This window comes from Bufo bufo, chromosome 10 (genome assembly GCF_905171765.1).
Source record: "Bufo bufo chromosome 10, aBufBuf1.1, whole genome shotgun sequence".
Lineage (NCBI taxonomy): Eukaryota > Metazoa > Chordata > Amphibia > Anura > Bufonidae > Bufo > Bufo bufo.
Genome location: NC_053398.1, coordinates 84,583,806 through 84,608,032, shown reverse-complemented (window position 1 = coordinate 84,608,032; position 24,227 = coordinate 84,583,806). Strand labels below are relative to the sequence as shown.

Below are 24,227 nucleotides of genomic sequence, written 5' to 3'. Positions count from 1 at the left end.
TTTTGTTACTCTAAGTGCTGATAGATTTGTTGATGGATCTGTTTTCTTTTCTTTTTTTTTGTGACAAGAATAATATTGATCACTGTGCCATGTTTATCATAAAAAAACACAACAGAATGAAACTTCTGCTGATATGAACTTAGTATCATAGTGCTTCATAGAGCTATTATTTTATATCGCACATATCTGTTTTTTCCCATAATGATGTGTAAAAAATAAATCTTATTTTCATTTTAAAAAATCCATGGTTCCATGTATATTTCTGCAGATTGATGTATTGGAATATGTTCATGAAAATGAGTATGTCCATGGCGACATCACAGCAAACAATATATATATAAATGCTGATTATCATGAGGTAAGAAACCACATCCTAATTATTGAGATATTTAATATGATACTACATAGTTTTATTTAACTTTTTTTATTTTTAAATAACACACTGTAAGGAGCACCAGAATGGTGAATGCAAGAAAAAACTTGTATGTTGTTTAGTTTGTCAAAAAACACTATATAGTTATATAGCCAAGTATGAATTAGTGATCTTACAGCTTGTGTCCTCTTCCTGCTCTCATAAAATGAATTCCAAATTAAAAGTGCACATTCTACTGTATATCTGCAGGGCTAGATTTACACATGGAAAATCTGCAGTTGATTACAGTACTAGCCATGTGAATGAAACCAGGTGTGGGGTACAAAATGCAAAACAGGTGCAAATCTTTATTATACATTTCTATCTCTATGGTGCCCCTGGAGAAAGGGGGTGTATTACACCAATAGTTATTTTACTATAATTGGAAAGCATTTTCAAAACTTTTAAATATTTTGGACAACCCCCTTAAACCCTTACTGACCATGCATGTTTAGACCTTAAAGACCTTAACTTTTTTAATTGTATTGTACTCATTTTGAGCTAAAAAAAATTTTTTTCAATTGGTCTTTATTACAAATGATGAGCCGTTTTCCCTGTACAGCTTTGAGTTTATATACTATCAGGATCTGTATTTTCTCTCTGATCCATCAGGCAAGGAGCTGACGGGCTTCTGATATCTGATCTTATAAACACTCACTCATTAAAGCTAGATTCTTATCTTACTGATAAGAATGTGGCTTATATAAGTGTTTATGATCTTTTAGTAATTTGGAGAAAAGCTTTTTTTAGATGACCGGCTAGAAAAACAGTTAGCCCTTTGTGACAGAATGGCTCAATATTTTTTATAAAGATCAATTGAAAAAGTGTCTAGTGTCAAGCCAATCTAAGCCAAATAAATAATTGACTTTGTTTCGAATTTTAGGAAAAAACTGATTGGCTGCAAAGGTGAATTTCCTCGCTCTTCATGGTAACGAATCTATTTTTCCTGAAATGGCAGCAAAAAAATGAATAAATAAATACTCACCTCATCCATTTGCCTGCGGAGAGGCCGCCGTGGCCATCTTGACTGAAGATACAGATGTAGCAGGGTTAACACTCAAACTCTTAGGCCTCTTTCACACTTGCGTTGTCCGGATCCGGCGTGTACTCCACTTGCCGGAATTACACTCCGGATCCGGAAAAACGCAAGTGTACTGAAAGCATTTGAAGACGGAAACGTCTTCCAAATGCTTTCAGTGTTACTATGGCACCCAGGACGCTATTAAAGTCCTGGCTGCCATAGTAGGAGCGGGGAGCGGGGGAGCGGTATTCTTACAGTCCGTGCGGCTCCCCGGGCGCTCCAGAATGACGTCAGGGCGCCCCATGCGCATGGATGACGTGATCCATGTGATCACCTGATCCATGCGCTTGGGGCGCCCTGACGTCACTCTGGAGCGCCCGGGGAGCCGCACGGACGGTAAGTACACTGCTCCCCGCTACACTTTACCATGGCTGCCAGGACTTTAGCGTCCTGGCAGCCATGGTAACCACTCTGAAAAAGCTAAATGTCGGATGCGGCAATGCGCCGAAATGACGTTTAGCTTAAGGCCGGATCCGGATCAATGCCTTTCAATGGGCATTAGTTCCGGATCCGGCCTTGCGGCAAGTGTTCCGGATTTTTGGCCGGAGCAAAAAGCGCAGCATGCTGCGGTATTTTCTCCGGCCAAAAAACGTTCCGTTCCGGAACTGAAGACATCCTGATGCATCCTGAACGGATTTCTCTCCATTCAGAATGCATTAGGATAATCCTGATCAGGATTCTTCCGGCATAGAGCCCCGACGACGGAACTCTATGCCGGAAGACAAGAACGCAAGTGTGAAAGAGCCCTTAACTCAAATTTTTTAACTCATCGTGTTATCTTGAAACAAAAGCCATTGAAAAGCAATTGAAGGTGTTTGCTTAACGCATTTAGTTTAGATAACACATCTCATAAAGCATGAGTGTTAACTCTACTACATCTGTATAGTGCAAAATCTGAGTGATATGTGACGTCACCTCGCCAGCACACTGGCCGGATGTGGTGATGTCTTCAGTCAATCAAGATGGCCATGACGAGCTCTCCGAGAGCAAATGGATAAGGTGAGTATGTATTTTTTTAACCAGATGAACCCCTTTAAGCCCACAATTGTAGCATCAGATGCCACACTCAGCGATGAACTCGGCATCTGAGTGGTTCAATGACGGGGGTTGCGCAATCACCGTTCCCCGGTTCGTCACAAATTGAATTTCTTTGTGAAATTCAGCAAAGCAATCCAATTTAAATTTTTTCAGAAATTTGCTCATTACTAACAGTGGGCTCTGTAGGTTACTTGTTAAGCATTTGCCTCCAGTACAGAAGGCCTGGCAGTGACCAGTTAAGAGAAGAAAAAAAAAAAGTTAAATATTCATGGGTATCCCCAAGCTGTAACCCATGGGAATACCCCCTCTCTAAACCTCATAGTGCTGACTACATATATGGAGTCATCCAGAGAGCATGGACTCCTAAAGCAGCCTTGGCATTGCCATCTTTCAGTGTGTGTTGGAGTCTTAAGCCCTGCCCCCTTTCCTGAAGTTCCTGTTGAGTGTGTGTGTGCAGGGCCAATTCTGCCATGCAGCGAGATGAGAATCTCTCCTCAGGTGGCGACCCAACTGCCTCTGACTGGGCCGCACTTTGTGGCGGGGCATGGGAGCCTAGGGTTCCTTTCCCTACCGTTCAGTCTCATATGCCTCTGGCAACTAGTCCTAAAGCCTGTGAGGTAGTAGAATGGCACAGGATGTCGCGATTACATCATCACTTCCTCATGTGCCGAGACCTGGCATGGGAGGTTGCGATGATGTCATTATGACCACCTGCACAGGGAGGCGGCAACAGAATTCACAGCAAGTGGCCTGTATCACAGGAGGCAGCATAAAGTAGGACACATGTAAGTATTACATTTTTTTTTTTTAAATATACTTATCTTGGCACTACTGTGGGTACCCCTGAGCATTATATGTAAAACTCCTAATGAAGGGCATTATGCTAAGTGGGGGGGTCTACAGGTGGGAGAGCATTATATATATAGAACTCCTAAAGGGGAGCATTATACTAAGTGGGGGACTACACAGGGGGAGATTTATCCATACTTATGTTGCACAAGTCTTTCCCCAAAGTAAAGCATAAAACACATGTATCAACAAGGTGCACAACCCCCTTTTGACAACTCTGCTAATGTCTTAAATGCTTAAAGGGATTATCCCATGTGCAGTGCTAGATTTCTATCAAGCTGGTAGCACAAGGGGAGTGTATTTTCTGCTGCAGCTCAGAAGGCATATACTTTCTGCTGGAGCTCTTGCCTATCACAGCTTAGGAGAAAGTTGAAGGATGAAACTGTGCATGTATGGTCATTTCAGTGAGCTGGACAAAGAAAAAGAACAAACAGCAGGTGTACATATGTAATCTTTTTCTGGGACCCGCACCTATATAGAGAACGGAGCCCCGAAAGTAAATGGGAGTGCACTGCCCTTGCTCCCATTCATTTCTATGAGGCCGACGCTCGGCTATTTTCGGCAGCCCCAATAAATGGAGGGCAGCTGCGCATGCGCAGTGCGCCCTCCTTCACTTTCGGGGCTCCGCTCTCTATATAGGTGCGGGTTCTTTTTCTTGACATCATTGTTTCCTAGGGATTCCAAATTGCTATTAGTAAAATACCAATATGTATGTGTGTGTGTGTGTGTGTGTGTATATATATACACACACACGCGCGCGCACACACGCACACACAGTGTATGAACCCCCACTTGCAGGTCTCTGCCCCCGACGTCGACACTTACCTATTGCAGGCTCTTCTATGCAGACCAGCTCAGTCCCTGACGGGGTTCTGTTCTATTTCCCTATATAACGGGCCAGATTGATATCTAAATCTGAACACTGAAAAGGAAACGTGTATCAAATTTGTTTTTCTATCAAGGAAACCCCTTTAATCAGTAATGGGATTTTTTACCCTTGAGTTGACTTTCTGGTTTGGAATGACTATATAAGCAGGAAGATGCTATTTTAGTATCATGGTTGGCCCATGGAAAGAAAAATAGCAGTTGGCTGGGTTGGCATGCTCTCATTTCTTCCTCAAAGAGACTTAGATAATGAAATATCAGGGTGCCAGTCTGCATTTCAACAGGTCAGATAATGGTAGGAGATATGGTCTCAACCAGACCATAGCTGTGGTTAAGCTGTTCAAGGAAGCTGCTGATGGCAGAAACTACAGTGGTCCTGCTTATATAACCATTCCAAAACAGAAAATCAACTCAAGATGAGGAAATGGTAAGTAAATATTCGCTAAAAAAACACATTTCCCTACCCCTGAACGTCTCCTTCTCCTTTCTTCTTCTCCGGACGTCCTGTGACGCAGCTGCACATGAGGTTCACAGGTCTGCAAAGAGGTGCGCCTGCGCGGCAAGACGAATAGAACCTGTGGCAGATCCAGAGCTCCCCAATACTATACTGCAGAAACAGATAATACCACTGATAATATTAGTGCCACACGGAGCCCCCCATATAAAATACCCCTTCTTTGTGGCCTCAGTAAATGTCTCCATAGTGCCCCCCAATAATGTGCCAGTAAGAGGTGCCCCTATAGATGCCCCCCAATCATGTGCTAGTGAAAAGTGCCTCTCCCTCCCCCACTCATGTACCAGTAATAAGTGCCACTCTCCTCTCCCCCCCACTCATGTGCCAGTCTCCTCTATGCTGCCACCCCCCCATGTGCCAGTAATAAGTGCCAATTCCCCCATCATGTGCCAGTCTCCTCTCTGCTACCACCCCCCCATGTGCCAGTAATAAGTACCAATTCTCCCCCCCATCATGTGCCAGTCTCCTCTCTGCTGCCCCCCCATGTGCCAGTAATAAGTGCCAATTCTCCCCCCCATCATGTGCCAGTCTCCTCTCTGCTGCCACCCCCCATGTGCCAGTAATATGTGCCAATTCTCCCCCCCCCCCCCAATCATGTGCCAGTCTCCTCTTTGCTGCCCCCCCCCCCCCCCCATGTGCCAGTAATAAGTCTGGCAGAAAAATTAGCCGATTTAATAAAATAAAAAAAACACTCATACTTACCTCCTGCGATCCGGTGCGATGCAGGCCTCTTCTGGCCTGGGTCCCGCTCTGTACTGCTCAGGCGGCGCGATGAGGTCATCGCGCCGCCTGCACTGGCCTCTGATAGGCTGCGGGCCTTGTGCCAGCAGCCTATCAGAGGAACAGGGAAGGGAGACGCATCTCCCTCCCCCTGCCACAGCACAGCAATCTGTATCGCTGTCCTGAGGACGGCGATACAGATCACTATGGAGATGAGCGCAATGGAAACGCAGCGCTCATCTCCTGCTGTGCCCTGCAGCCGCCACCGCTGCCTACAGAACTGCTGAAACGGCCAAAACACCCGGCGGGTCAGATCAGTGTCCTCGGCGGGCCATAGTTTCAGGAGCCCTGGCTTAAACGAATGAATATATTTTTTTACTAAAATTTTTTATGTACGACAAGGAGGGTGTGTGTGTGTGTGTGTGTGCACATATTCTGCTACATTATTGCTAAAATATAGCTATAATATAGCTAACTTTTTTATTTCATGAATGTTTTTTTTTTTTTATTAGTTTTTTACCTTTTATTTTTTTATTAGTAACGTAGTAGTAGTAGTACATAAGGCCGAAAAAAGACATCTGTCCATCCAGTTCGGCCTGTCATCCTGCAAGTTGATCCAGAGGAAGGCAAAAAAAAAAACTGTGAAGTAGAAGCCAATTTTCCCCACTTTAGGAGAATAAAAAAAAAAATTCCCGACTCCAATCAGGCAATCAGACTTACTCCCTGGATCAACCACCCCTCTCTAGTAGCTATAGCCTGTAATATTATTACGCTCCAGAAATACATCCAGGCCCCTCTTGAATTCCTTTATTGTACTCACCATCACCACCTCCTCAGGCAGAGAGCTCCATAGTCTCACTGCTCTTACCGTAAAGAATCCTCTTCTATGTTTGTGTACAAATCTTCTTTCCTCCAGACGCAGAGGATGTCCCCTCGTCACAGTCCTGGGGATAAATAGACGACGGGATAGATCTCTGTACTGACCCCTGATATATTTATACATATTAATTAGATCTCCCCTCAGTCGTCTTTTTTCTAAAGTGAATAACCGTAATGCTGATAATCTTTCAGGGTACTGTAGTCCCCTCATTCCAGTTATTACTTTAGTTGCCCTCCTCTGTACCCTCTCCAGCTCTGCTATGTCTGCCTTGTTCACAGGAGCCCAGAACTGTACACAGTACTCCATGTGTGGTTTGACTAGCGATTTGTAAAGTGGTAGGACTATGTTCATATCACGGGCATCTATGCCCCTTTTGATGCAACCCATTATCTTATTGGCCTTGGCAGCAGCTGCCTGACACTGGTTTTTGCAGCTTAGTTTGCTGTTTATTAAAATTCCTGGATCCTTTTCCATGTCAGTGATACCCAGTGTTTTACCATTTAGTATGTACAGGTGACTTGCATTATTCCTTCCCATGTGCATAACTTTACATTTGTCAGTGTTAAACCTCATCTGCCACTTATCTGCCCAAGCCTCCAATCTATCCAGATCCCTCTGTAGTAGTATACTGTCCTCTTCAGTGTAAATTACTTTACACAGTTTAGTGTCATCTGCGAAAATTGATATTTTACTATGCAAGCCTTCTACAAGATCATTAATAAATATATTGAAGAGAATAGGGCCCAATACTGACCCCTGAGGTACCCCACTAGTGACAGTGACCCAATCTGAGTGTGCACCATTAATAACCACCCTCTGTTTTCTATCACTGAGCCAGTTACTTACCCACATACAGACATTTTCTCCCAGTCCAAGCATTCTCATTTTATATACTAACCTTTTATGTTGTACAGTGTCAAATGCTTTGGAGAAGTCCAGATATACGACATCCATTGATTCGCCGCTGTCAAGTCTAGAACTTACCTCCTCATAGAAACTGATTAAATTAGTTTGGCATGACCGATCTTACGAAGCCATGCTGATATGGCGTTATTTGCTTATTTCTATTGAGATGCTCTAAGATAGCATCTCTTAGAAAACCTTCAAACAGTTTACCCACAACAGATGTTAAACTTACCGGCCTATAGTTTCCAGGCTCTGTTTTTGGGTCCTTTTTGAATATTGGCACCACATTGGAAAAAAAAAGTGAATTAACCCCTTCCTGCCACAGTCGGGTATTAATTCACTGACTGTAGGCTCACAGTTAATTTTACAGCCTGCAGGGGGCGCTCTCACATCAAGAGCTCTCCTGCCGGCTTTTTTAATTTACAGTACAGAGGATCGCTGTATAGACAGATGCAACACAGGGAGACCACTTTGCCTGGTCTTCGGGATCCTTACTGTGACCACAGCTGTCTAATGACATCGGAGTCACAGTGATCTGCAGCATCAGATAGCAATGTAACCTGATGCATTTATACGTCGGTTTACAGTTAAGGGCTTAACACCACAACGTATATAGTTGTGCGGTCATAAGCAAAAGGTTAAAAAAAAACAATGCCAAGTCTATTAGCAAATTTCCATAGAAACAAAGAATGTGTCGGCAGATAAGAACCATTTGGCCCATCTAGTCTACCCAATATACTGAATACTATGGATAGCCCCTGGCCCTATCTTATATGAAGGATGGCCTTATGCCTATCTCATGCATGCTTAAACTCCTTCACTGTATTTGCAGCTACCACTTCTGCAGGAAGGCTATTCCATGCATCCACAACTCTCTCAATAAAGTAATACTTCCTGATATTACTTTCAAACCTTTGCCCCTCTAATTTAAAACTATGTCCTCTTGTAGCAGTTTTTCTTCTTTTAAATATTCTCTCCTCTTTTACCTTGTTGATTCCCTTTATGTATTTAAAAGTTTCTATCATATCCCCTCTGTCTCGTCTTTCTTCCATACATGTTAAGGTCCTTTAATCTTTCCTGGTAAATTTTATCCTGCAATCCATGTACCAGTTTAGTAGCTCTTCTCTGAACTCTCTCCAAAGTATCAATATCGTTCTGGAGATATGGTCTCCAGTACTGCGCACAATACTCTAAATGAGGTCTCACTAGTGCTCTGTAGAGCGGCTTGAGCACCTCCCTCTTTCTACTGGTAATTCCTCTCCCTATACACCCAAGCATTCTGCTAGCATATCCTGCTGCTCTGACATTGTCTGCCTACCTTTTAGTCTTCTGAAATAATGACCCCTAAATCCTTTTCCTCAGATACTGAGGTTAGGACTGTATCACTGATTTTATATTCTGCTCTTGGGTTTTTATGCCCCAGGTGCATTATCTTGCACTTATCAACATGAAATTTCAGTTGCCAGCTTTTTGACCATTCCTCTAGTTTTCCTAAATCCTTTTCCATTTGGTGTATCCCTCCAGGAACATCAACCCTGTTACAAATCTTTGTGTCATCAGCAAAAAGACACACCTTACCATCGAGGCCTTCTGCAATTTCGCTGATAAAGATATTAAACAATATGGGTCCCAGAACAGATCCCTGAGGTACCCCACTGGTAACAAGACCTTGGTCTGAATATACTCCATTGACTACAACCCTCTGTTGCCTGTCCCTCAGCCACTGCCTAATCCATTCAACAATATGGGAGTCCAAGCCCAAAGACTGCAATTTATTGATAAGCCTTCTATGTGGGACAGTATCAAAAGCCTTACTAAAGTCTAGATAAGCGATGTCTACTGCACCTCCTCCATCTATTATTTTAGTCACCCAATCAAAAAAATCTATAAGATTAGTTTAAAGTACATACAGATGGGTCCGCGCTAGGCTTCAAAAGGCAGGCGTTTCACTAACAGGAAGATTCCATGGAGGTTCCACGATGTCACCGGTGCATCCCCAATGTGGCTCTCGATACCAACCAGCAAAACTCTCTCCTTCAAGAGGAACAAATTGTCACGACGGACGTGCACACAGACTCACAGTTAAACCACCAACCAGGCTCTAGGCGAGAGGCAGGGGAAGGGTCACCTCCTAACTTATCCCTGACCCCTCTCCCTGCAATGCTCAGCCCACATGCAGACCTTAATGGTAGGCATGATGTGTCCCCGTGCCTGGACTGAAACACCCTAAATTCCCTGAGATGGTGAAGAGGGGAAATAGGAGCAGCCTGCTTGCACAGAACCTGGATGGGAGAGATGACCCCAAACAATCAAACAAGAAACCACACTTATCTCTCTGCGCTGGAACAGACAACCTTCCTCTCTAGCTTCCAAGACCAAAGTGATGAATATAATCCGCTCAGAGCACTGGGGTGGAGTGCTATTTAAACTCATAACCCCACTCAGCGCACCTGATGGGAGGCGGATCCAGCACGGCTCCAAAACAAAACACTAAACTCGTGCTGCTATTCTGGCTGACCTCCGCACACCATCAGGACGGGGCATGACAGTACCCCCCCCCCCCCCTTCTACGGGTGACCTCCGGACACCCCGGACCAACCTTATCCAGATGGGACCTATGAAACGCCCTCACCAGTCGGCTGGCGTTGACATCTAGGGCCGGAACCCACGTCCTCTCCTCAGGGCCGTATCCCCTCCAGTGCACCAGGTACTGAAAGGAACCCCGAAGAATTCTAGAGTCGAGAATCCTGGAGATCTCGAACTCCAAGTTTCCCTCGGCCAGAAGAGGAGGGGGAGGCAATGGCGATGGTTCCACTGGTTTCACATATTTCTTTAGTAACGACCTGTGGAACACATCATGGATCCTCCAAGTCTGCGGAAGATCCAGCCGAAACGCTACAGGATTGATCACCGCAGAAATTTTATACGGACCAATAAATCTTGGACCCAGTTTCCAAGATGGCACCCTCAACTTGATATTCTTAGTGGACAACCATACCAGATCACCCACACACAGGTCCGGACCAGTCACACGTCTCTTGTCAGCCATTCGTTTATACCTCTCACCCATCTTCTCCAAATTCCCTTGAATCCTCCGCCAGATGGAGGATAAGGCAGAAGAGAATCTCTCCTCCTCTGGCATCCCAGAGGAACCAGTCCCAGAAAAGGTACCAAACTGAGGATGGAAACCGTATGGACTTGTGGACTCCTGCCTACGGTTATTCAACACAAATTCTGCTAAGGACAAGAATGAGAACCAGTCCTCCTGATTCTCAGCCACAAAACACCTCAAGTAGGTCTCCACGTTTTGATTAGTACGCTCAGTCTGACCATTCGACTGCGGATGAAAAGCCGGAGAGAAAGAAAGTTGAATGCCAAGCCGAGAGCAGAACGCCCTCCAAAACCTGGAGACAAACTGCGTGCCCCTATCAGAGACCACATCCGAAGGAATACCATGCAATTTCACAATATTATCCACAAAAATCTGCGCCAGGGTCTTAGCGTTAGGCAGACTAGTTACTCATATAAAGTGAGCCATTTTACTTAAACGGTCAACCACCACCAAAATCACTGTTCTCCCGGAGGAACTCGGCAGATCCGTAATGAAATCCATAGACAAATGCGTCCAAGGATGAGACGGAATAGACAATGGAAGAAGTGAACCAGCCGGTCGAGTATGAGCAACCTTTGACCGAGCGCAGGTTTCACAGGCTGTCACGTAATTCTCAATGCTCTTACGTAACCCTGGCCACCAGAACCTCCGGGACACCAGATCACAGGTGGACTTACCACCAGGATGTCCAGCAAGGACAGTATCGTGATGTTCCTTGAACACCTTATATCGCAGGCCCTCAGGAACAAACAACCTCCCTGGGGGACAAGAGCCAGGAGCCCCCTCCTGGGCTCCCAACACCTCCATCTCCAATTCAGGGTATAGAGCAGAGACCACCACCCCATCCACTAAAATCGGCGCAGGATCCTCTGAATCACCTCCCCCAGGAAAGCTGCGAGACAAGGCATCTGCCTTGACGTTCTTGACCCCTGGGCGAAAGGTAACCACAAAATTGAACCTGGTAAAAAACAGTGACCATCTGGCTTGCCTAGGGTTCAGACGCTTGGCAGATTGCAAGTATTCCAAATTCTTATGGTCTGTATATACCGTAACGGGGTGAACTGCCCCCTCCAACCAGTGGCGCCATTCCTCAAAGGCCAACTTGATAGCCAACAACTCTCTATCTCCAACATCATAATTCCTCTCGGCGACCGAGAGCTTCTTGGAGAAAAAGGCACACGGGACCCACTTGCCCGGGGATGAACCCTGTGACAGCACGGCTCCAACCCCCACCTCTGATGCATCAACCTCCACTACAAATGGCTGACACACATCCGGGTGCACCAGAATGGGAGCGGACGCAAAGCGCTCCTTAATAGCCGAAAAGGCCTGCAATGGCCCATCCGACCAGACAGACATCGGCGCCCTTCTTGGTCATATCAGTGAGAGGTTTTACTATGGTAGAATAGTTTAAAATAAACTTTCTCTAATAATTCGTAAACCCCAAGAACCGCATCAAGGCTTTCTGATTCTCTGGTCGGTCCCATTCCAGAACCGCCCGGACCTTCTCGGGGTCCATACGAAAACCAGAATCAGAAAGCAGGTATCCCAAGAACGGAAGCTCTTTCACCGCAAACAAACATTTCTCCAATTTAGCATATAATTTATTCTCCCGAAGGATCGTCAAAACCTGTCTCACATGATCCTGATGGGTCTTCAGATCAGGAGAATAAATTAAAATATCCAGGTAAACTACTACGAACCTCCCCACCAAATGATGAAAAATGTCATTGACGAATCGCTGAAATACTGCTGGCGCGTTCGTCAACCCAAAAGGCATAACCAGGTTCTCAAAATGACCCTCGTGCGTATTGAAGGCCGTTTTCCACTCATCCCCCTCCTTGATTCTGATCAGATTGTAGGCCCCTCTCAAATCCAACTTGGAGAACACCTTGGCTCCAACAATCTGATCGAAAAGGTCAGAGATCAAAGGCAGGGGATATGGATTCCGGACTGTAAGGGCTCTTTCACACTTGCGTTATTGTCTTCCGGCATAGAGTTCCGTCGTCGGGACTCTATGCCGGAAGAATACTGATCAGGATTATCCTAATGCATTCTGAATGGAGAGTAATCCGTTCAGGATGCATCAGGATGTCTTCAGTTCCGGTACGGAACGTTTTTTGGCCGGAGAAAATACCGCAGCATGCTGCGCTTTTTGCTCCGGCCAAAAATCCTGAAGACTTGCCGCAAGGCCGGATCCGGGATCAATGCCCATTGAAAGGCATTGATCCGGATCCGGCCTTAAGCTAAACGTCGTTTCGGCGCATTGCCGGACCCGACGTTTAGCTTTTTCTGAATAGTTACCATGGCTGCCGGGACGCTAAAGTCCTGACAGCCATGGTAAGTGTAGCGGGGAGCAGGGGAGCAGCATACTTACCGTCCGTGCGGCTCCCCGGGCGCTCCAGAGTGACGTCAGGGCGCCCCAAGCGCATGGATCATGTGATCACATGGATCACGTCATCCATGCGCATGGGGCGCTCTGACGTCATTCTGGAGCGCCCGGGGAGCCGCACGGACTGTAAGTATACCGCTCCCCCGCTCCCCGCTCCTACTATGGCAACCAGGACTTTAATAGCGTCCTGGGTGCCATAGTAACACTGAAAGCATTTGGAAGACGGTTCCGTCTTCAAATGCTTTCAGTACACTTGCGTTGTTACGGATCCGGCAGGCACCTCCGGCAACGGAAGTGCATGCCGGATCCCAACAACGCAAGTGTGAAAGAGGCCTAATACGGTTCAATTCCTGGAAATCCAAACACGGTCTCAGTGATCCATCCTTTTTCTTCACAAAGAACAACCCCACTGCCACTGGAGACTTAGATGGTCTAATATGCCCTTTTGCCAAACTCTCGGCGATATATTTTCGCATGACCTCTCTTTCGGGTTGAGAAAGGTTAGAAAGCCGAGACTTTGGCAACTTAGCCCCTGGGACGAGATTGACTGGACAATCATAATCACGATGAGGGGGCAATTCCTGAGCCCCACCCTCCGAAAAGACATCAGCAAAATCTGAGAGATACGGAGGTAAAGCCGAAGTGGACACACCAGAGATAGAAGTGCCAAAACAATTATCCGAACAAAACTCACTCTAATTGATGATTTGTCTCGCTTGCCAGTCTATAATTGGGTTATGTTTAGTCAACCATGGCAACCCCAAAACTATAGGAGCTGGCAAATCCTTCAAGACAAAACAAGAAATAATTTCCACATGTGAATCACCCACCCTTAAGTGAATACCATGAACAATGTGAGTAAGGCTTCTTTGAGAAAGAGGGGAAGAATCAATTGCAAAAACACGAATCTCGTTCTCTAAAGTGCAAGTACTTAGTCCTAAATCTTGAAGGAAAAGAAAGTCAATTATGTTTACACCAGCACCACAATCAAGGAACACCTCTAAAAAACATTGACTCCAGCGCCACCATAGCTGGAAGGAGAAAACGGGAACTGCAGGGAGCTTGCATACCTGCCTGCTCCACCACACCATTCATGCTACCAAGTGTCAGGGAAGTTTTCTTTTTTTCTTTTTTTTCTACCACCTGTGGTTTAACATAAGGACAAGCAAAAACAAAATGACCACTCTTTCCACAATAGTAACATAGTTTGTGCGATTTCCTAAAGTCTCTACTATCCGAATGGAAAGAAATCTGACCCAATTGCATGGGTTCCTCCGCTACCCCCGCGTTACCTGTAACATCACCCGGGGAGGCAGTAGAGACAAAACCACTCACAGAAGGGATACCTCGTGCAGGAGAAGCCCTATACCTCTCTCTGATACATCTGTCTAGCCGTACTGCTAACGACATGGCGTTCTCCAAAGAGTCTGGGTATTCATGAAAAGCAAGGGCATCCTTCAGTCTTTCGGATAACCCCTGACAAAACTGGCTACGTAACGCAGGATCATTCCACTCTGATTCAGTAGCCCATCTCCTGAATTCGACACAATAAGCCTCTGCAGTATGTTCCCCCTGAAATAAATTACGTAATCTCGACTCGCCATCTAGACACAATCATCGTAGATTAATCCCAGAGCCTTCAAAAATTCCTCCACCGACCGGAGGGCCCGAGAACCAGACGGCAGAGAAAAGGCCCAGGATTGCGCGTCCCCTTTAAGCAGAGAAATAATTATTCCTATCCTCTGACCCTCATCACCTGATGAAGATGGACGCAGCCGAAAGTACAATTTGCAGGACTCTCTAAAACGGACAGTCATCCGTACCCCCTGAAAATCGATCAGGAAGAGCCACTTTAGGCTCCACACAAACTTGACCTCCTCCTGATGCCAGAGCACTCACACCGTGCGACCGAACCACGCAGCTCTGCAACCTCTAGGGATAGCCCCTGCATGCGGTCAACTAATGCCTCAATTGACGCCATTACAAAACCGCTGAGCAATGACAGTCAGAGTTTTGGGCGGATTATAATGTCACGACGGACGTGCACACAGACTAACAGTTAAACCACCAACCAGGCTCTAGGCGAGAGGCAGGGGAAGGGTCACCTCCTAACTTATCCCTGACCTCTCTCCCTGCAATGCTCAGCCCACATGCAGACCTTAATGGTAGGTATGATGTGTCCCCGTGCCTGGACTGAAACACCCTAAATTCCCTGAGATGGTGAAGAGGGGAAATAGGAGCAGCCTGCTCGCACAGAACCTGGATGGGAGAGATGACACCAAACAATCAAACAAGAAACCACACTTATCTCTCTGCGCTGGAACAGACAACCTTCCTCTCTAGCTTCCAAGACCAAAGTGATGAATATAATCCGCTCAGAGCACTGGGGTGGAGTGCTATTTAAACTCATAACCCCACCCAGTGCACCTGATGGGAGGCGGATCCAGCACGGCTCCAAAACAAAACACTAAACTCGTGCTGCTATTCTGGCCGACCTCCGCACACCGTCAGGACGGGGCATGACACAAATCATAGTGCAATACCTGGATGTTTAATACACGGTAAGGTTTATTCTACTTACAAACATTGACTTGTACACAGCATGTAAATATGCCCTCTAATAAGATTAGTTTGACATGATCTCCCTGAAGTAAACCCATGCTGTTTTTCATCTTTCAATCCATGGGATTTTAGATGTTCCACAATCCTCTCCTTAAAGGGCTTCTGTCACCCCGCAAAAGTCATTTTTTTTTTTTTTGGATAGTTACATTCCTTATAGCGTGATATAGGAGAATATAATGGTATTACTTACTTTCATGCAGCCGTTTCTTTAGAAAACGAAGTTTTATAATATGTAAATCCGGTCTCTACCAGCAAGTAGGGCGTCTACTTGCTGGTAGCCGCAGCAGAAAACCGCCCCCTCGCCGTGTTGATTGACAGGGCCAGCCGTGATCTCCTCCTCCGGCCGGCCCTGTCAGTATTTCAAAAATCGCGCGCCTCTGTTCATTCGGCGCAGGCGCTCTGAGATGAGGAGGCTCGTCTCCTCAGAACTCCCTCAGTGCGCCTGCGCCGATGACGTCTTCTCTTTCGGTGATGTCATCGGCGCAGGCGCACTGAGGGAGTTCTGAGGAGACGAGCCTCCTCATCTCAGAGCGCCTGCGCCGAATGAACAGAGGCGCGCGATTTTTGAAATACTGACAGGGCCGGCCGGAGGAGGAGATCACGGCTGGCCCTGTCAATCAACACGGCGAGGGGGCGGTTTTCTGTTGCGGCTACCAGCAAGTAGACGCCCTACTTGCTGGTAGAGACCGGATTTACATATTATAAAACTTCGTTTTCTAAAGAAACGGCCGCATGAAAGTAAGTAATACCATTATATTCTCCTATATCGCGCTATAAGGAATGTAACTATCCAAAAAAAAAATATGACTTTTGCGGGGTGACAGAAGCCCTTTAAGTATGGTTTCCATTAATTTCCCCACTATTGATGTCAGGCTTACTGGCCTATAGTTGTCCGATTACTCCCTACTACCTTTCTTGTGAATGGGTACAACATTTGCTAATTTTCAATCTTCTGGGACGACTCCTGTTGCCAGTGATTGGTAAATAAATCTGTTAATGGTTTTGCTAGTTCACCGCTGAGCTCTTTTAATATCTTTGGGTGTATCCCATCAGGCCCCTGTGACTTATTTGTATTAATTTTAGACAGCTGACTTAGAACCTCTTCCTCTGTAAAGACACATGCATCAAAAGATTCATTAGTCTTCTTTCCTAACTGAGGTCCTTTTCCTTCATTTTCCTTTTTAAAAACTGAACAGAAGTATTCATTGAGTCAGCTAGTTCTTTATCTTCTTCCATATACCTTCCTTCTTTTGTTTTTAATTTGGTAATTCCTTGTTTTAGTTTCCTTTTTTCATTTATGTATCTGAAGAATGCCTTATCGCCTTTTTTTCCTGACTGAGCTAATTTTTCTTCTGCCTGTGCTTTAGAAGCTCTTATAACTTGTTTGGCCTCTCTCTGCCTAATCTTATAAATTTGCCTGTCATCCTCGTTTTTGTTTTTTTTTATAATTCCTAAATGCTATCTTTTTTTTAAAAATGATTTTGGCCACTTCTGCTGAGTACCACAGTGGTCTCTTCCTTTTTTTGCTTTTACTGACAAGCCTAATTCAATTTTCTGTTGCATTCAATAGTTCCACTTTTAAGTAGTCCCATTTCTCCTGGACTCCAATGAAACTGTTCCAATCTGATAGGGACTCGTATACCACTAATCTAATTTTAGAAAAGTCAGTTTTTCTAAAATCTAAAACTTTTGTTTTTGTGTGGTGTGACTTAGTCACTGTACTTATTGTAAACCACACTGACTGGTGATCACTAGATCCCAAGCTTTCCCCTACAGTAATATAATATACCAAATTCCCATTTGTGAATACTAAATCTAAAATGGCCTCCTTCCGGGTTGGCTCCTCAACTACTTGCTGTAGAGATAATCCCAGTAGGGAATTTAGAATATCTGTAATCCTGGCAGAACTAGCTATTTTGGTTTTCCAGTTTACATCAGGAAGATTGAAGTCTCCCATAATGATAACTTCCCCCTTCAATGTAATTTTAACTATTTCCTCAACTAGTAGATCATCTAATTCTTTGACTTGGCTAGGTGGTCTATATATCACACCTATACGAGTTACCTTATGATTATCAAGCTGCAAGGTAACCCAAACTGACTCTAAATTGTTCTCGCTAACTTGTATCAAATTAGATTTTATGCTACTTTCACATACAGGGCCACCCCTCCCCCTTCTTGCCTTCTCTGTCTTTCCTGTATAGAGAGAACCCTGGTATTGTTATATCCCAGTCATTACTCCCCTTGAACCACGTCTCAGTAACAGCCACTACATCTATATTCTCAGATGCCATTATAGCCTCAAGTTCATTGATCTTATTCCCTAAACTGCGAGCATTTGTAGACAACAATCTGAGCTTTTCATTTCTTAACCTTTGTGCTATTGGCATCTTCTGGCATTGTTCCGGGGGCAGTTGGACTGCTGGATTATCACTCTTTTGCCCCCCTTTCCTAGTTTAAATGCTCCTTAGCAAATACTTGGAACTGTTCACCGAGGACATTTGTTCCCTTGAGAGAAAGATGCAAACCATCTTTCTTGTACAGTTCTTTTCCATTCCAACAAGAGCTAACATGAGACACAAAGCCAAACCCTTGGTTCAGACACCATTCACCAAGCCATACATTGAATTCCTTAATGCGCATCTTTCTGTCATGCTGAAGGTTATGCACAGGCAAAACTGCAGAGAATGAAACGGTTGATGCAACCTCCCGTATATCCTTTCCAAGTGTGTGAAAAGCTTCTTTCACCTTTGAAACCTCATTGCAAGCCAGATCGTTTGTCCCAAGATGGACAATAACATCCACTTCCCTTTCCTGCTTTGCTTGCCTAACAATATTAAGGATCCGTCGTCTATCCCTGCTAGCAGTAGCACCAGGGAGACATCTCACAACACCATTCTCCTCAAACTTCACACCTCTTATGATGGAATCGCCCACCAACAGCTGCTTACTATCAATCCTCACCTTCTCCTTTTTTTTTTCTTTGGCTGCAGTCTTGCATACTTTAGGCATGGGAGATGATTGTTTCTCACCCACTGTGCTTGAGCCATCCTCCATGTTGCTCTTGCACTCTGAAAGTGCTGCAAATGAATTATGGATAGCCACAGACTGTAGGACATGTCTTCTATCCACAACTCTGTCTACCAGAACCTACAGTAACCCATCTTCCATTTCTAGGGGGCCTCTGTGGCAGTGGCATTGCAATGTTCTCAGCCTGAGTTTGTTTAATGGTTAATTTACAAATCTCATATTTCAAAAAGGTAATTTCCTGCTGCATTACGAAGAGCTGTCTACAGATCAGACCGCATCCAAATCTCCGAAAAGTGGAACCTGAAATAAAAGCACAACAATTCCTGCACAGAACCAGGTCTGCCATTGTTAAGAGAGGAAAGATTGTAAACAAACAAATCTTACTTGTTTAGATTGTATCCACCTCCAGATTACCTCCTGAGTATCTCCAATGCACTTGTAAATCAGCACTTGGAATAGCAGCCTTGGAAAAGCAGCAAGCTATAATTAGCAAGCTAATACTATGTTGCTATATATACACACACTCCCACAAAGGCTCCTCCCCCAACAGCAAATTAACACCTTACTCGCTTATGCTCATTTGCAATCAGACAATAGTGATACCGTGTCTAACAAATTCCTTACCTCTTTTGAAACACAGTGTCTGAGTATCCACCAGAAACACCACTGAAGTTCTGCTACAGTGGAAAAACTCTGAGTTAGACTAAGTTAGTCTCCTGAATATCTTCAATGCACTTGTAAATCAGCACTTGGAATAGCAGCCTTGGAAAAGCAGCAAGCCTGAGACTGAGTTGGCCCCAGCAACACTGTCATCTGAAGTTTGTCCTAGCAATTGCATGACCCTAGGAACCAATGTCTGTTTTATCCTTCTCAACTTAATGCATTCTCCATACTGCTGATTTGCTGCAGCACCACAAAGAATCTAGATGATCTATAAGCTATACGTGAAGCGCTTACCTGACTAACTAAAAAAGTTGGGAAAGGCAACATTTTATCTCCTGACTCTTCCAGGCTGCTGCTCTGACTCATCTTTTTTTTTTACTTATATCTTTTTTATTGAGTTTTGTTAAATGTTATACTTTACAAAAGGAGACAACATACATCGAGATAAGTGAAGATTGTACAATATGTAGAAAATTGAGCTGGCACTCATATAAGGAATATGAACATGGTTTATTGAAGTAGGGAAAAATATATATCACCTATCACATATGTACCTTCATTAAAATACAATAGTATAAAAAATATGTATAAGCAATGAAAAATAAAAAATAAAATAAAAAATAATAAATAATAAAAAATAAAACAAAAAAGATTAATTAAAATATAGGTATCGATTCAATAATACAGAAGCCGGCAGCACCAAATGTCCATGGGCCCCCCCCCCCCCCTCATTCTACCATCCATGATGCCCAAAATATCTATAAGAAGTATTTTAACAGAAACCTCTCCACAATAGGAGAAAGAGAGATTAGTGTTTATAATGGATGTCATCTAAGGTTCTAATATGCAATTATAGTGATGTATGTGATCAAGATGGTATAAACATCTGACCCGTATTTTAGCTATTTATATTTTTAACAAGTGTTTTTTCTATATTTATTTATTCTTATTTATATTTATTTTTATTTATATATGTATTGACATAGGGCAATTTATTCTTTGCCATGTGGTGATGGCTTAATTTTATAATGCATGATGTAATTTTATAATGTATGATGTATTTGTATAGGATTGATTCAAATATAATATTGCATATGAAACGAAAAATGTGGGGTAATGTATAGATAAATATAAAGAAACGCATCATAACCGCAAGGGAAAAATATGTATGTTTAGTAGTCTGGACCGGCTTTGAAGTATAAGCAGGATCCAGTACGGTTTTTCAAGAGTACCGAGGACGAGTATATAATCCGCAGATAATGGAGTCGGGGTAGTACCACTGAGGAAGGGGACAGCGTCTCCCCGAAACGCGTTTGGTGAGGATCTTGGCAATAATCTTGGACTAGACACCCCGAATCCAATTTGGAATATAAGTGCACTTTGTACCAAGGAAAGGACCCTATTGATATACACCGGAAGAGGATCGGGTGTATTACCCCATCAGCGCTCGGAAACAAGTGGCCGCCAACCTCACACAAGAGCATCACGTGAGGAGTAGCGGTAAGAGACACGAGGGACGCTAACACCGCAGCCGGGACGCCGGCATTCCAAGCGGAGGAAAAGACTACTATTATAGTCCCACCGAGCGCAGAGGGAGGTAAGCCCACACTTGTGGGAAACTGCATAGGAGATCTCTTCTATAAAAAAATAAAATCTGACTTGGGCAAGTTAAGTTGCGGTTACATAATGGATGAATGGAGCCATTAACCAGCATCTATACAGCAACATATTCTGTGCGCAAGTAATCAATTGCGGTTCAGCTGACACTTTTTCACTACGGACTTACCTGGCCGACAATTTTAAATACAAGAGTATCAGCATATGTATTACAAATACAGACATATCATTCTGTTTTGAAAATTGCGACAGTGCAAACATCTACTCATTTGAAATTGACCTACAGGCATCTGTCTGCAACAGTATAACAACCGGAGTGGATATAGATATATCTCTACTGAAAGCTACTTTATAGAGAATTATAGTCTTCTGTTGATGCGGTACATACTCTGTTGATGTGGGATATCCCAATTTATGGGTTACCTATGGAATCTATGTGATTGCATGTGTAACTATCCATGCACAAGGTAATTACCATTTGCAGCTGCAGAGACCGACAGCACGACTGTCTATTAATTCATCCAGGACCGTAGTAGGCCCATGGACATTTGGTGCTGCTTCTGTATTATTGAATCGATACCTATATTTTAATTTAATCTTTTTTGTTTTATTTTTTATTATTTATTATTTTTTATTTTATTTTTTATTTTTCATTGCTTATACATATTTTTTATCCTATTGTATTTTAATGAAGGTACATATGTGACAGGTGATATATATTTTTCCCTACTTCAATAAACCATGTTCATATTCCTTATATGAGTGCCAGCTCAATTTTCTACATATCTAGGCTTTACTTTGAGGGGTGACTCAATTTTTGAGCTAGAGCACCTACCCTGAGGGGATATTGGTGAGCGGGTCCCTTTCTTTAATTACTTTTAAAATTGTACAATAGTCTTGCATTGAGGAATCAAATCAAGATCAGCATAACTGAAATTTTATGTGATCTCCAAAACATCCCTTCCCCCCAACCCCCTCCCCCCAACTCCTTTCCCTCCCATCTGGTGTAGATCTGTATACACGAATAAGATCACAAAATCATCTCCCTAACTTGAATAATCCTGGCTACCTTACATACCCAGCTGGGAGGAACGAAAAAAAAAAGTATCAAGGCTAGGTTAGACCACTTTCAGCTGACCCAGGCTGCCCTTCACATCCTCTAGAAAATACCAAGTAGTTAACTCGAAGGGACCCATTATTTGTCTATATTCTGAGCTTGGTATATACGCCAGCAAAAATAACCATTCTAGGTGAAATAAGTGACGCATTTGGGCAATCACCATCTCCTGAGTTGGAATCACTGGCCCGATCCATAACTGCAGCAGGCTCTTCTTGGCTACCATGATCAGTCTATGCCCCACCTAGGGTAAAACGGGGGGACCAGTCCTCCTCTCTATTGAACGTTGGTTAACCGTTTCCGTTTCTTTGTCAGAATGTAATATTGCCAGTGATGGTGTAATGTCACTACGATAATACTAATTTTGCCTAGTAGCTGGTTAATCTCTCCCCAAAACTTGACCAGCTTCGAGCATTCCCACAAGCTGTGATATAAGTCGGTGTTGGGAGTTGAGCATTTTGGGCACGCCGTCAGCCTCCCAGGATTGGACGTGGATTTAGGCAAGTGGAACCCATAAATGGCATGATGTAATATTTTTACATGGGTCTCCCTCCACTTTTCATTTATAATGGCCTTGCACATAGCTGAGATCCCAGTCCATACCTGGTCATGTATCTCCTCTACACCCAATTTTTGGCCCCACTTTTTGAAGATCCCTTTAGGGTCTTTGGTATTAAGCCTATCTCTCAACACATGGTGTAACATAGACAAGGATCTTTTTGTTTTAATGCTCAAAAATGAATCAAAGTCATTAGGAGACCACTCTTTGGTCAAATCCCTGGCTAAACATCTGCAATAATTCCTAGCCTGAGTATATTTAAGATGTGACGATTTACCCGGCCCCAGTCTATCTTTGAGTTCTTGCAATGTAGCCCATCTACCCTCCGTCCCATGGAAAAGATCACTTACTTTATTAACCCCTTTGAAAGACCAATCCTTGAATAGTGTGCTACTTCTACCCGGTTCAAAAGAGGGATTACCCCTAAAGGGAAGATGTTTGGAAATTTGATAAGAAAGTTGAAAGTGATTTCTGAGAACCTTCCAAGCTATAGTGGTATCTCTCACCACAAGAGAGTGTTTGACGGGCGTGGGTAACATAGATCTCTTAGAATGTAATAGAGCCACCAGGTCCCAGGGTCGCACCAACTGCCGTTCAAGAAGCAGGTTCGAGTAAAACGATGTCCCATTGACCCAATCCAGAATATGTCTACTAAGACAGGTCCGGTTATAGCCTCTAATATTCGGGAAATTAAAGCCTCCCATTTCCCGTCTGAGTTTTAGTTTGTCTAGTGATATTCTGGGCTTCTTCCCCTGCCAGATGAAACGGGTGAACCTGCTTTCCAACGTTTTAATATCCGCATGTCGGATAAGGAGTGGGATTGTCTGAAGGGGATAAAGAAGTTTGGACATGCTCATCATTTTGACCAGGTGACACCTGCCCGCTAAAGATAATGGGAGTCCCTGCCATCTATCCAGCTCATTTATGATTTTGGTGATAAGTGGGGGGAAATTCAGACGGTACAGTGAATGCGGTTCTCTGCCTATTTTTATTCCTAGATATGTGATAAAGCTTTGAGCCTTAGCAATACCCAAGTGAAGGGGTAGATGAAACCTTCCCTCACCTTTCCGGGTTAAGGTCAATAGCTCGCATTTTGATGTATTTATTTTATAACCAGAGTACGTCCCGAAAAGTGCCAGAGCCTGCAATATTCGCTCAATGTGTTCCTGTGGCTTGGCTCGAAACAACACTACATCATCTGCGAATAGTGCGACTTTCAATTACTTGCTTCCAATCTCTATCCCTTTGTAAAGGTCTGAGTGACACAAGTATCTTGCTAACGGTTCGAGGGAAAGGTTAAACAAAAGGGGCGAAAGCGGACACCCTTGGCGAGTCCCCTTCTGGAGTCTGAAGGGTCGAGATAGAAATCCCTGTGTATAAACCCTTGCATTGGGATGTGCATATAGCTGCGATAAATAGACTCTAAATGCCCCTGAGAAGCCCATCCTGTCCAACACTGCCTCCAGCCATGCCCACCGAACATTGTCAAATGCTTTCTCAGCATCTAGAGTGAGCATGGCTGGAGTCTCTCCCACCCTAGGCTGGTGATCTACCCTATCCAACACCGTTAGTACCGTGCGGATGTTCGTTACCGCTGAACGCCCCTGCACGAACCCGACCTGTACTTTCCCGATCAGGGAGGGTAATATGAGTGCCAGACGGTCCGCCATAATTTTTGAAATGATCTTAGTGTCCACATTAATGAGCGAAATGGGTCTGTAAGAACCTGGCGAGAGGGGATCTTTACCAGGTTTGGGCAGTAATTTGATGTACATGAAGTTTTCCTTATCTGGGGATGCGGTACCTTTTAGCACTTCGTTAAACAGTTTT

The 24,227-nt window shown here is 44.1% G+C and overlaps 1 protein-coding gene across 3 annotated transcripts in view; it reads left to right on the top strand.

Annotated features, from left to right (window-relative positions):
• Positions 1-24,227, top strand: part of VRK3 (VRK serine/threonine kinase 3) — a 244,157-nt gene that overhangs the window by 117,586 nt on the left and 102,344 nt on the right. For all 3 annotated transcript variants that reach the window (XR_005774582.1, XM_040410144.1, XM_040410143.1), the window contains one exon: positions 269-358. Coding sequence is in view for 2 of the 3 variants with exons in the window: in XM_040410144.1 (XP_040266078.1) it covers positions 269-358 (90 nt within the window). In the remaining variant the exon portion in view is untranslated. The remainder of the gene's footprint in view (positions 1-268; positions 359-24,227) is intronic.